Genomic DNA, 12,630 nt, shown 5'->3' with positions numbered 1-12,630 from the left:
AGTTACCTCCTCTGTAGTTATTTTCACATGCAGTTAATAAACAGCCTGACCCATATGCAATTCACATTTTCTCCTGAGTTTTCTCCTAGGTGGTATTTTTACATTTGTCAATAAAATGCATTTTAAGCCATCAGGAAGCAAGAAAATGCTCAAAATAATTGTATTAGTCCTTTTTCACTTACGTTTTGGTACTTTTTTAGTTGAAAAGTGCTGGAAAGGTATTTTAATTTGAAGATGAAAAATTATCTACTAGGAGAAAACTCAGGTGAAAAAGTGAATTGCATATGGCCCCTGTCTTTAACTCTGGAGTTATTTTAAGGATTGAAGAGTTAACTTAAAGACAGAAGAGTTAACTTTAGGTTTGCCTGAGGTAAAATGTTTCCTGAATACTACATGCCTTATCACCATGGTAACAACTCTAGGAGAGTTATTAAAGACAGGAGATAAGCTTAGTGAATTGAGGCCAATATGACTTATGCACAAAAGCAAATATGAGTAATAAAAAGTAGGAAAACACATTTTTATTGAATGTTATGTCGGGGTTTCAGTCCACTTTAAGGTCCGCTTTAAACCACAAAAAATTAGATCAGTCATTCCCATCAAGGCTCAGACAGTCATAAAAATAAAAGCAGTCATAGCCTTTCAATAATATAAAATGTTTTGGATAAACTTCCTCTTAAATTCTTTATCATTATTATTAATTTCCACAAATGTATTTCACAGTCACATACTGCTGAGCAACAAACACATTATCTGCCAAAACTAAATGAGAAATCGAATAACGATACAAAATAAACACAAATAAATACAAGGACACTGCGGCATTATAACATATGGCGTAAAATTGAATTGTCATAAAATATTAGAAAAAAGATAAATACAAAATAAAACTCGTGAGCTCTTTACGTCCCCTCCATATGTTTAACTGGAGATAAATATAACTTACTGCGAAAACAATCAGCTCGAGTTTTATAACAAATTAGAACAACGCTCTATTTTAGGAAAAAATGAAAACTTTGAAGTTTTATAACACTTTTCTCTCAGCGTTTTTGCATTCATCGTTCATTTTCAGAACATTTTTATTTATTTACTTATTTTTGTGGCTCAACAGTTTATTTTTCTTTGGTATGTTTTTAATGCATGGAGGCTCCTATTTTTATTCCATAATTCAGGCTTAGGTTTATATGTATTTCAATGCTGCCCTCTTGTGTTATTTTTTCAAACTGCAGGTTTTATAAAATCATGTCATAGCTACTATCTGTTTGCATTCCTATGTAATTATAACCTAAATGGTGCTTCCTACAGGGGTGCTATGTTGGCTTTGATTTGGCCCATGCTGTTGGCAATGTTGAACTTCAGCTACATGACTGGGATGTGGATTTTGCCTGCTGGTGTTCATACAAGGTACCTTTTTCAAATTATTTTTTCTATTCTCTCAGCTCTTTTTTTTTTTTTTTTTTTTTAATCCCCTGCCTGTTTTCCTCCCTTTCTCTTGTGCGTGTTGCTTTGTTTACCTGTGTACCTCATTCGTTGTCACTGTTGGGCTTATTATGGTAAAAGTGAGACTATAATAGTTAAAGGGAATTGGAAGTGAGATAAATATGTTTATTTCCTTTTAAACAATGCAAGTTGCCGGACCATCTTGCCTATCCTCTGCATTTAATACTTGTACCCAAAGCCCTTGAACAAGCAAGCAGATTGGTTGTTTCTGAAATTCTGATAAAAATCTGACTGCATTTGCAGCATGCTTGTTTCAGGTGTGTGATTCAGACACTACTGAGGCCAGAATGATCAGCAAGATTTCAAGCAAGTGGTATTGCTTAAATGTGAATAAATATGGCATCCTTCATACCTCTCTCACATCAGGTTCCCTTTTAAAGGGGACTCGATAAGAGGGTTATTTGGAGGCTGACATATATATTCTTTCTTTCTTTCTTTCTTTCTTTCTTTCTTTCTTTCTTTCTTTCTTTCTTTCTTTCTTTCTTTCTTTCTTTCTTTCTTTCTTTCACTACTTTTATTTGTAGGTAGGCTTCATTACATTTTCAAAATCAGAATGATAGACATGCATGAACTTGCCCACACAGGGGCCACATATACTATTAAGTATTAAGAATACACTATATTCAACTGTACATCGTGTAACTGTCCCGTTTCCTTAAAGAGAATCTGTATTGTTAAAATCGCACAAAAGTAAACATACCAGTGCATTAGGGGACATCTCCTATTACCCTCTGACACAATTTCGCCGTTCCTCGCCGCATTAAAAGTAGTTAAAAACAGTTTTAAAAAGTTTGTTTATAAACAAACAAAATGGCCACCAAAACAGGAAGTAGGTTGATGTACTGTATGTCCACACATAGAAAATACATCCATACACAAGCAGGCTGTATACACCCTTCCTTTTGAATCTCAAGAGATCATTTGTGTGTTTCTTTCCCCCTGTTCTCATGCACTGAAGTTTCAGGCTGCTTGTTTCTTCCTGCAAACAGCTTTGCCCTTGTCTGTAATTCTTCAGTATGTGAAAGCCCAGCCAGCTCAGAGGACGATTTATCCAGCTTGTAAAAGATAAGAGAGAAGAGAGAAGCTTCTCTAATCCTAAATAACACACAGGCAGTGTGCATAGAGGGGCCTGGAAGGGGGAGTTCATAGCAGAACCACAACACTGAAGAACTCGGCAGCCTTCCAGACACAGGCCGACAAGTCTGACCGGGGAAAGATACATTGATTTATTACAGAGACAGTGATAGCAGAAAGTGCTGCAGTAAGCCAGAACACATTAGAATAGCTTTTTGAACTTGTAGGATGATAAAAAACAGGATGCAATTTTTGTTACGGAGTCTCTTTAAAGGATACCATATTTATTGTCTTTTAAACAATACCAGTTGCCTGGCAGCCCTGGTGATCTTCTGGCATACGTAGTGTCTGAGTCAAAGCCCTGGAACAATGTTTTTTGTTTTTTTCTAGCTCTGCCACGCTAAAGTTTTAACGTTAGTATAAAATAACAAAAAATAATGTTTTATTTCATTTTTATTTACTTTTTTCAATCAAGAAATGCACACATTTTTTTTTGTTTTTTTTTTCAACTGCCAAGTTATTGTTTTTTTTTCCATAATTGGGAACAATTAAACACACACACATTGGTCTAATTTTTCAAATGTCACGATCAGTTGGAAAAATCCTAATTCTCAAATAAAAAAAAAATATATATATATATATATATACAAAAACAGCCATTCTCAATTACAGTACTGAATTAACAACTTCCAGTCCGGGGCTTTTACCCCATAAAGGAAACCTGAGACTGGGGGATACAACAAATGATACCCCTTCAGGCTGATTGCTCCCTCGCCATCATCCTCCGCTGCCGGGATCATCCGCTATTTTGCCCGGTAATTCCTCTAGTCGGGTCATAATGCGCATTGTAGGGGTCATCGGGGCTGGGTGCTGGATGGGAGGTATGTTTCCCCACTATTTAGACTAGTATTAATCAGTCATAAATAGTCCAAAACCAGCTAGTCAACCCACCATCGTGGGCAACTTTAACCGTCAATAAAGTCAATCCGCCTACGACAGTGAAACCATCGAAGAAAAGGGAAGGGTGGGCGGGTGCTACCAGCTTACCTGACTGGAAACTGAGTAAAGTGAGGCAGATCATCAGAGGTTTGAGGTGATCTCTTCTGTGATTGCCGACATAAACTTTCCTCCAAATGATAGCTGCCAATCAACTGAGAGAAACCTTTCACCTCTGCACAGCAACCAAATCTCCTCACGGACTCCTAGAGACAGCACAGCATCTGAAAGAAAAGAAAAGACACAGCAGTATCAAAGGGAAAAAGCACACACCTATATACCCCTGTATTATTTTTATAAACACCATAAGCCCATCAGACCCAAACTGTCCAGCCACAAAATGACCAAGAGGCCTGCTTCCATGCTCTCACTATGGCCTTACAGAATAGGTGCTGGCTTACTGAACAGGAAGAGCCTAGACCCAGCCACACATTAGATGGTATAATCATAAGTGCTGTATCACATGGATGCTGTTTCCTATTCCAATTTCTCCTGTTATCTCCGAACTAACACAATTACCCGGCAGCCAACTGTAGATGAACTCTTCTGCCTACTCTACAAAGTTTGCCTCACTGTCTGTTCCATTGACCCCATTCCCACACACATTACTTCACATCTAACCTCATCCTTCATACCTACTCTAACTGCTGTTTTTAATCTGCCTTTTTCGCTAGTATATCCCATACTTTTTTGAACATGCAATCATGATCATAGAACTAATGCACAAGAAATCCTTATTGGATCCATCTGTCCCTTCTACTATCAGCCTTTCTCTCTCCTCCTCCTCTTGTATAAGCTACTGGAATGGTATATTCATGCTGACTTAGTTCACCACCAGCTCTCTGGATAAGCTAAATTATATTACCTCCAGTCTGGGTTCCACCTTAAAGTGGAATATAACCCTGCATTTCAGCTTTGCTCTAAAACATTATTTACAGTATATTATATGCAACCAGCATTTTTTTTTTTACTAGACCAGCATTGGAAGGGTTACACAGGGCTTTAAAGTTCCTGGAGATTTCTGCAGACGCATCCGAAGCTGAAATAGATACATTTTGTTTACATAAATGTATCTAAGTGTTGAATGTGACTCACTCTCTCTGACTGAGAAGAGCTGGAGGACAGCCAAAGAGTGTGTAACATTTATCAATAGATACATATAACTAAATAGAATGTAACAATCTGAACTTCTGCATATCTCTCCACGGAACTTTAAACCTCTGTGTTTAACCCTTCCAATGCTGGTCTAGTAAAAAAAATGCTTTTTGCATATAATATGCTGTAAATAATATTTTAGAGCAAAGTTGAAATGCAGGGTTATATTCCGCTTTAACTACTCCACTGAAACAGGTCTTACATAAAATAATCTAAAACAACTGATGATCTACTGACTGTTAAAAATGAAGCCCATTACTCTTGAATTCTTCTGCTCTTATTTCTGTCTCATTCATCGTGTCTTTGGGATTCCTGAAACTTAAAGTGGAACTGATGTCAGTTTATTTACTTCATTTCCTATGAGAACATGGTTAATGTCCTAAAAATTAGTCATTTTTATATGTAAAAATGTATATTTCCATAAAAAAAAAGCCTGACCCTTCTCTTTCCTCGTTGGCCAAGAAATAGGTTGTTGCTGTTATTATTATTATGATTATTATTATTATTATTATTATTATTATGTATTTATATAGGTAAACATTCTATTGCAATTGCAATTCTATTGCAAGTATGGTACTTCAAACTTTAGGGAAATAAACAAACAATAACTTATCAGCAATCATGCCACCTTGTGGTAAGTTGGAAAAATAACATATGCTAACACAGTTGTAAATTAAGAATTATTGAATTACAATAATAAATGTGGATTCAAAGCCACTTTAACATTGACAAAACTAAACTTATTGCCTTTCTGAATATATTCCCTGTCCTAAAATAATAATCACTTTCAATGGCACATATCAGGCCTGATTCACAAAGCTTTTCTGTTTTATCTCACCTTACTTATTAACTCACAATTTATCTCTCCTTAAAGAGAATCTGTATTGTTAAAATCACACAAAAGTAAACATACCAGTGCGTTAAGGGACATCTCCTATTACCCTCTGTCACAATTTCACCGCTCCTCGCCGCATTAAAAGTGGTTAAAAACAGTTTTAAAAAGTTTGTTTATAAACAAACAAAATGGCCACCAAAACAGGAAGTAGGTTGATGTACAGTATGTCCACACATAGAAAATACATCCATACACAAGCAGGCTGTATACACCCTTCCTTTTGAATCTCAAGAGATCATTTGTGTGTTTCTTTCCCCCTGCATCTCTCATGCACTAAAGTTTCAGGCTGCTCTTTTCTTCCTGCAAACAGCTTTGCCCTTGTCTGAATTTCCTCAGTATGTGAAAGCCCAGCCAGCTCAGAGGACGATTTATCCAGCTTGTAAAAGATAAGAGAGAAGAGAGAAGCTGCACTAATCTAAATAACACACAGGCAGTGTGCATAGAGGGGCCTGGAAGGGGGAGTTCATAGCAGAACCACAACACTGAAGAACTTGGCAGCCTTCCAGACTCAGGCCGACAAGTCTGACAGGGGAAAGATACATTGATTTATTACAGAGACTGTGATAGCAGAAAGTGCTGCAGTAAGCCAGAACACATAAGAATAGCTTTTGGAACATATAGGATGATAAAAAACAGGATGCAATTTTTGTTACGGAGTCTCTTTAAAAGACTTAACTCATGAATTAGCTCTCCTTAACTGACTTAACTCACGATGTAGCTCTCCTTAACTGACTTAGGCCTCTTCCACAGCAGGATGTTGCATTTTTTTATGCAACGTTAAAGTTAATTACAAATTACAACGCAACGCCCCAAAAAAGTCGCAACGCAACTTAATGCCCCGTTATCGTAGCATACAGTAGAGCATACAGGCAATGAAAAGTATGCTTCCAGGTCATTAGTGAGCATGTGCAAACAGTCTAACGCAGCTAATAACGTGTATAACGCACAGCATGCAGCACTTTCTAATAACGCTACACGTTACACACAAACACAACGTGTGCACCGCGAATGTCGCACAAACTTAGCATTGCTGTGCGTTAGTCTGCATTGAAACATTTTCTAACGTACGACTTTAAAGAGGAGCTTCAGCCTAAACAAATATATTGTCATTAAGTTACATTAGTTATGTTAATTAAAATAAATAGGTAATATAATCTCTCACCCACCCTGTTTTAAAAGAGCAGGCAAAGGTTTGTGATTTCATAAGGGCAGCCATCTTTTTGGTTGAAAGGAGGTGACAGGGAGCATGAGACACAGTTCCAACTGTCCTGTGTGCTGATCACCCCTCCCAGTTGCTAGGCAATGTGAATAACAACATAGGAAATCCCATCATGCTTTGCACAGCATCAGGGGAAAAAAAAGCCCGGGCAGTTTTCTTTGATGGGTGGAGCTTAGCTAAAAATGCAGCTAAAAATGATGCTTTGGTAAGAAAAACAAAGGTCTGACGCTTTGAAACTGTTAAAGAAACACCAAACCTTTTCAGTTCTGCTGAGTAGATTTTTAGTCCGGAGGTTCACTTTAAAGGGACACTTAAGTAAAAAAATAAATAAATGAGTTTTACTCACCTGGGGCTTCCAATAGCCCCCTGCAGCTGTCCGGTGCCCTCGCCGTCTCCCTCCGATCCTCCTGGCCCCGCCGGCAGCCACTTCCTGTTTCGGTGACAGGAGCTGACAGGCTGGGGGGAGTGATTCTTCGCATTCCTGGCCACAATAGCGCCATCTATGCTGCTATAGTATATATCATATACCATATAGCAGCATAGAGGGTGCTAATGTGTCTGGGAACGCGAAGAATCACTCGCATCCCCAGCCTGTCAGCTCCTGTCACCGAAACAGGAAGTGGCTGCCGGTGGGGCCAGGAGGATCGGAGGGAGACGGTGAGGGCACTGGACAGCTGCAGAGGGCTGTTGGAAGCCCTAGGTGAGTAAAACTCATTTTTTTTTGTTTGACTTAAGTGTCCCTTTAACATCGCACTGTGAAAGAGGCCTTAATTCATTGTATAACTCTCCTTAACTGATTTAAATAATGGTTTAGCTCTACTTATCTATTTATCTCATGAATTATCTCTCCTATTTGTTTATCTCCTGCATTAGCACTCCTTACAGTTAAAAGATACCACAACTGACATGTGGCATAATGAGATAGACATGGGTATGTACAGTGCCTAGCACACAAATAACTATGCTGGGTTCCTTTTTTTCTTTCTCGGCCTGAAAGAGGTAAATATCAGGTATGTAAGTGGCTGACTCAGTCCTGACTCAGACAGGAAGTGACTACAGCGTGACCCTCACTGATAAGAATTTTCCCCTTTTTTATCTCTTTCTTGCTCTCAGAAGCCATTTTCTTCTAGGAAAGTGTTTTATAGTTGGAATTTCTTATCAGTGAAGGTCACACTGTAGTCACTTCCTGTCTGAGTCAGGACTGAGTCAGCCAGTTACATATCTGATATTTACCTCTTTCAGGCAGAGAAAGAAAAAAAGGAACACAGCATAGTTATTTGTGTGCTAGGCACTGTACATACCCATGTCTATCTCATTATGCCACATGTCAGTTGTGGTATCCTTTAAGGTGAAAAATAAGTAACCTTTGTGAATCAACCCCATCATCTGCTCAAGAGTCAGTTTTGATTCTACACTTACATTTAAAGCTTACATTAATACAATGACCACTCCCGTCATACCCAGCTAAAAAAACATCTCCCAGATTTGCCCATTTCTTATGCAAGACACAAAACAAAATGCTTGTGCATGGCTTCATCATATTCTGCATGTTCTACTGTAACCCCCTCTTGTGTGCTGTACCAGGAAACCGGTTACCGCTTCTCTAATCCAGCCTCAGCTCAGCTGCACACTCATCTACTTTTCTTACATGAACATATTTTTGTTATGAATTTTACTTTTTTTTAAATTAAGGATGAGCGGACAGAAACACTTTTCTGAGCGCTTGTGATTTATTAGAGCTTTCTGAGCGCTATTTAAAAATCGCTCCCATTAATTAACATTGTGGTACAATTTGCATAAAAATAGATTTTTTTTGCGAATGCGATCTCAGCGATTTTTACCGCGATTCTTACCGCAATTTTACTAAAAGTGAACGGGAGCGATTTTTTAAAAAGTGCTAATCAATAACAAGAGCTCAGAAAAGTGTTTATGGTGTAGCTGAGCCCTAAGGGCCCATTCACACTATAAATCGCTAAACGCTAATGCAAAACGCTGAGCGTTTTTCTGGCATTTTTTCCTAGCGATTTTTCACTGTATAGAGAGCGTTTTTCCAGCGATTAGCGTTTTGCGATTTCTAGTTCAATTCAAGTACTTTTATTGAATGGCTAATCGCTCCAGAATCGCTCAGAAAACGCTGCATGCAACGCGTTTGCATCCCAGCAAATCGCTAAACGCTTAGATGAGAACACTTCCATACACTTTCATTGTGCACACGTTTTTCAAATCGCTAGCGATTTTCAGCAAAGCTGAAATCGCTCTGAAAACGCACAAGTGTGAATGGGCCCTAAGGGAAGAAGTATGGGAAAGATGTAGAGGGGACATAGAGCGCTGGTGCCCGGGGTGGTTAGCAAGGTGAATTACCCCCACTAAGGTGGCCCATGTTAACCAACGCCCAGTGAGTGAGTTAGAGGGACAGTAAGTTACAAACAAGGAACAAGTTGGAGTTCTGACAGTAGTTGTCATACTTGTAGGTTTTTAGACAGCTGGCATGCTGATAGGAAATATTTTTTCCAATGCTTGACTTTTAGGCAAACACAAACGATGGGCTCAGCCAAGGAAGTACATGGCTTAATGTCTAGTACACAGGATACAATTTTCCATCAGATTGACGGTCAAATTGATTATTTCCGACAGGTCCGATCTGACTTCGGATCGTTTTTCTGATCACTTTTATACAAAATCAGAAAAACGATCGGAAATCAGATTGGACCTCTCGGAAATAATCGATTCGATCATCAATCTGATGGAAAATTGCATTGTGCGTACTAGCCATAAGATGCCAGCGTGAGTCACTTTATTTAAAACTGTATGTTAGCAGGGATGAGCAGAAACTACGCCAGTGCGAATTTACGCATCGTAGTTCGCATCTACGCATCGTAGTTCAAAGGCGAAGTTTCAAAACTACGCTTACGAATTTACGCGTAGCGAAATACCGCTACGCGTAGCTTACGCCCACTATGCGTAGTTAACATGTGTATTGCGTAGTGAACTACGAATGCGTTACTCGCGTCTAATTTTCCGCATGCGGTTCTATGCATTCAAATTTACGCATTGGAAAGGGGAATGTACGCATAGAAGGGTTACCATTATATGCATTTATAAAGAAATTAATGCGTACAATTTTCTGCATACGAGCATAAGTATCCGCATACAATACGCTTCGCACTATGCGTAATTGCGTATTTTAACGCGTATTCTACGAAATGCATAGGAAGCGAATATTTGGTTTCGAAGCCGTAGTTTGGCGAAGCGTAATTGCGTAAAACTATGTGTATTTCCAGCGTAGCGAAGTTGGCTGACTACGACCATCCCTGTAATGTTAGATATCAGACAGGAAACTCAGGGAATGCTGATTGTAACCTTTTTGCTGCTGGATTACAAACTCCAGCACATGTACAGTAGCAGTAAAAAGCACGTGAACCCTTTGGAATTATGACACCTCACTCCAATTAGCTCTTGGGGATGTCATTAGTCTAGGGCTTCATATACTGCACTGTGAATGTTTACATGTTGTGTTCAATAAAAACATGGAAACATTTAATTATTTGTGTGGTATTACTTTGGCCTCCCTGGCGGTAATCCCGAGTGTAGCTTGGGCTAGCCAATGGGAGCTCAATGCAGAGTATAGCGCACTGCGGGCACATTTATTCACCTACCGGGGGATCCAGACGTCTGTAGCCGATCTCCTTCCTGTCCTTTGAGGCTCTGAACCACTCTGTAGTGAGATCACTGTCATCGACCTCACTACAGAGTTACAGCACCACCCGGAGGATGGAGGTAAAATTGCAGCGCTGGAGCCCAGGGAGGTGAGTGAGAGTAAAGAGTGCTGCAGAGACTCTGGCGGGATGATTTTTTCCTGATTTTAGGGTTTGAAACGTTTTATAAAGACCCTAAAATGAAGAAATGATCATACCACCAGGGAGGTTAAGCAGACTGTGATTGTCTATTGTTGTGACTTAGATGAAGATCAGATCTCATTTATGACCAATTTGTGCAGAAATCCCTACAATTCCAATGGGTTCACATACTTTTTACTGCTACTGTATACCTAACCTTGCATTAGATACAAAAATACTGCCTACTGAAGGGTTTTAGTTTTTGCCTAAAGTTACATTTTCAGCATTCAGTAGCAACATTTTTTTTTTTATGTTGAAATTATCTTATTTAAAAAAAATACAAATAATAATGTTCAAATGTATTTTTGTTGGATTTTCAGTATCTGAACTCTGGAGCCGGTGGATTAGCTGGGGCCTTCATCCATGAAAAGCATTCCAATATCATCAAACCATCGTACGTATGGAGATATTTTAAAGCCAGAATAACCTAGAGGTGGGATGAAGTGGATGGATATGTGATTTAAAGGACACATCCGAGCACCTATAAAATAAAAAAAAATCCACTTACCTTGGGCTTCCTCCAGCCCCTGCCAGCCGTCCTGTGCCCTCACTGCAGCTCCGCTCCATGCTGGTGGCCCGAGTCCCCTCTAGCGCAAGATGAGCACTGTGCCTGCGCGAGCGGCTCTCAGAGTCATGCTGACATCATCCGGACCGTACTGCGCAGGCACAGTTGTTCTGCGCCTGTGCTGTACAGTCCGGATGACGTCAGTGGGACTCAGTGAGCCGCAGGGTGAAGCGCAAGCAGATGCTGACTTGGCGAGGTCGGCATCTGCACCGGAAGGGACCGGGAGCCAACGGACTCGGAGCTGCGGCGAGGGCACAGGATGACGGCAAGGGGCTGGAGGAAGCCAGAAGTAAGTGGATTTTTGTATTTTTATTGTGCTTGGACCTTCCCTTTAAGAATATATATAGGATAAAGAGACAGTCGAGATGTGACACACACTTTTATGGCTAACTATGTCGACATATAGAAAATGAGGTGCATCTGCTCAGGTTAGGCGCTCTCTGAGCAGGTGGTTTGAGCATAAATCTTTTAAAGTAAACCTGAGATGAAGTGAAAGAAGACATTTATACATATCTGGGGCTTCCTCTAGCACTCTTCAGGCTGATTGGTCCCTTGCCGTCCTCCTCCGCCTCCTGGATCCTCCGCTATGGCTCCCAGTAATCCAGGCAGTCGGGGCATCGTGCACATGCCGGCCCAAACATGTGCGTGCCCCCATCGCGTTTCAATCATCAGGAGAGTTTTGCACCTGTGCAGTGCTACTGTGCAGGCACAGAATGCTCCTGGCATCAGGAGCATGATGGGGAGCATGTGGCTGGACTGCGTCTGCACCCACTGTCTGAATTACCGGGACCCATAGCAGAGGATCCGGGTGGTGGAGGAGGACGGCGAGGGGCCGTTCAACCTGAAGGGGGCCCCAGGTATGTATAAATGTATTCTTTTACCTCATCTCAGGTACTGGTGCTTGGCTAAACCTACTGCTTTAGGTATCTAATAATATTAATGCTAACATTTGTATAGCACTTTTCTCTTGTCTGACTCATAGCACCTGAGAGCTGCAGTGAAAAGGGGTAAAGACTCGCCCAAGGTGAATAAAATACATTAAAAGCAACTAAAATATAAATAAATGAGGTGGCTTACCTCACTGATGACACACCCATATAGGAATGGATATTTATTAGTAAAAAAAAAAGCACAGGCAACGTGTTTCGCGAGAACTCACCCACTTCCTCAGGCCAAACAAAGTGCCACTAAATGCCTGTAGTCGGATTCAAGGCACCTACACTTGACCACTGGTGGTCTCTGACACTACCTAGTTTGCCAGTGCTTGCAAGAGTTTTTTCAAGAGAGCGACCTTTGCCAAGTCTCCTGGTACTTCGAGTGGAGTCAGGTT

The 12,630-nt window shown here is 40.2% G+C and overlaps 1 protein-coding gene across 1 annotated transcript in view; it reads left to right on the top strand.

The window, feature by feature from the left end:
- Positions 1-12,630, top strand: part of KYNU (kynureninase) — a 137,067-nt gene that overhangs the window by 105,611 nt on the left and 18,826 nt on the right. Inside the window, exons 9-10 of the mRNA XM_068247079.1 lie at positions 1,306-1,404; positions 11,056-11,129. Coding sequence (XP_068103180.1) covers positions 1,306-1,404; positions 11,056-11,129 — 173 coding nt within the window. The remainder of the gene's footprint in view (positions 1-1,305; positions 1,405-11,055; positions 11,130-12,630) is intronic.

The sequence above is a fragment of the Hyperolius riggenbachi genome, chromosome 7 (genome assembly GCF_040937935.1).
Source record: "Hyperolius riggenbachi isolate aHypRig1 chromosome 7, aHypRig1.pri, whole genome shotgun sequence".
In the NCBI taxonomy this organism is placed as follows: domain Eukaryota; kingdom Metazoa; phylum Chordata; class Amphibia; order Anura; family Hyperoliidae; genus Hyperolius; species Hyperolius riggenbachi.
Note: the sequence above shows the minus strand (reverse complement) of the source record. Positions and strands in the feature narration are given on the sequence as shown.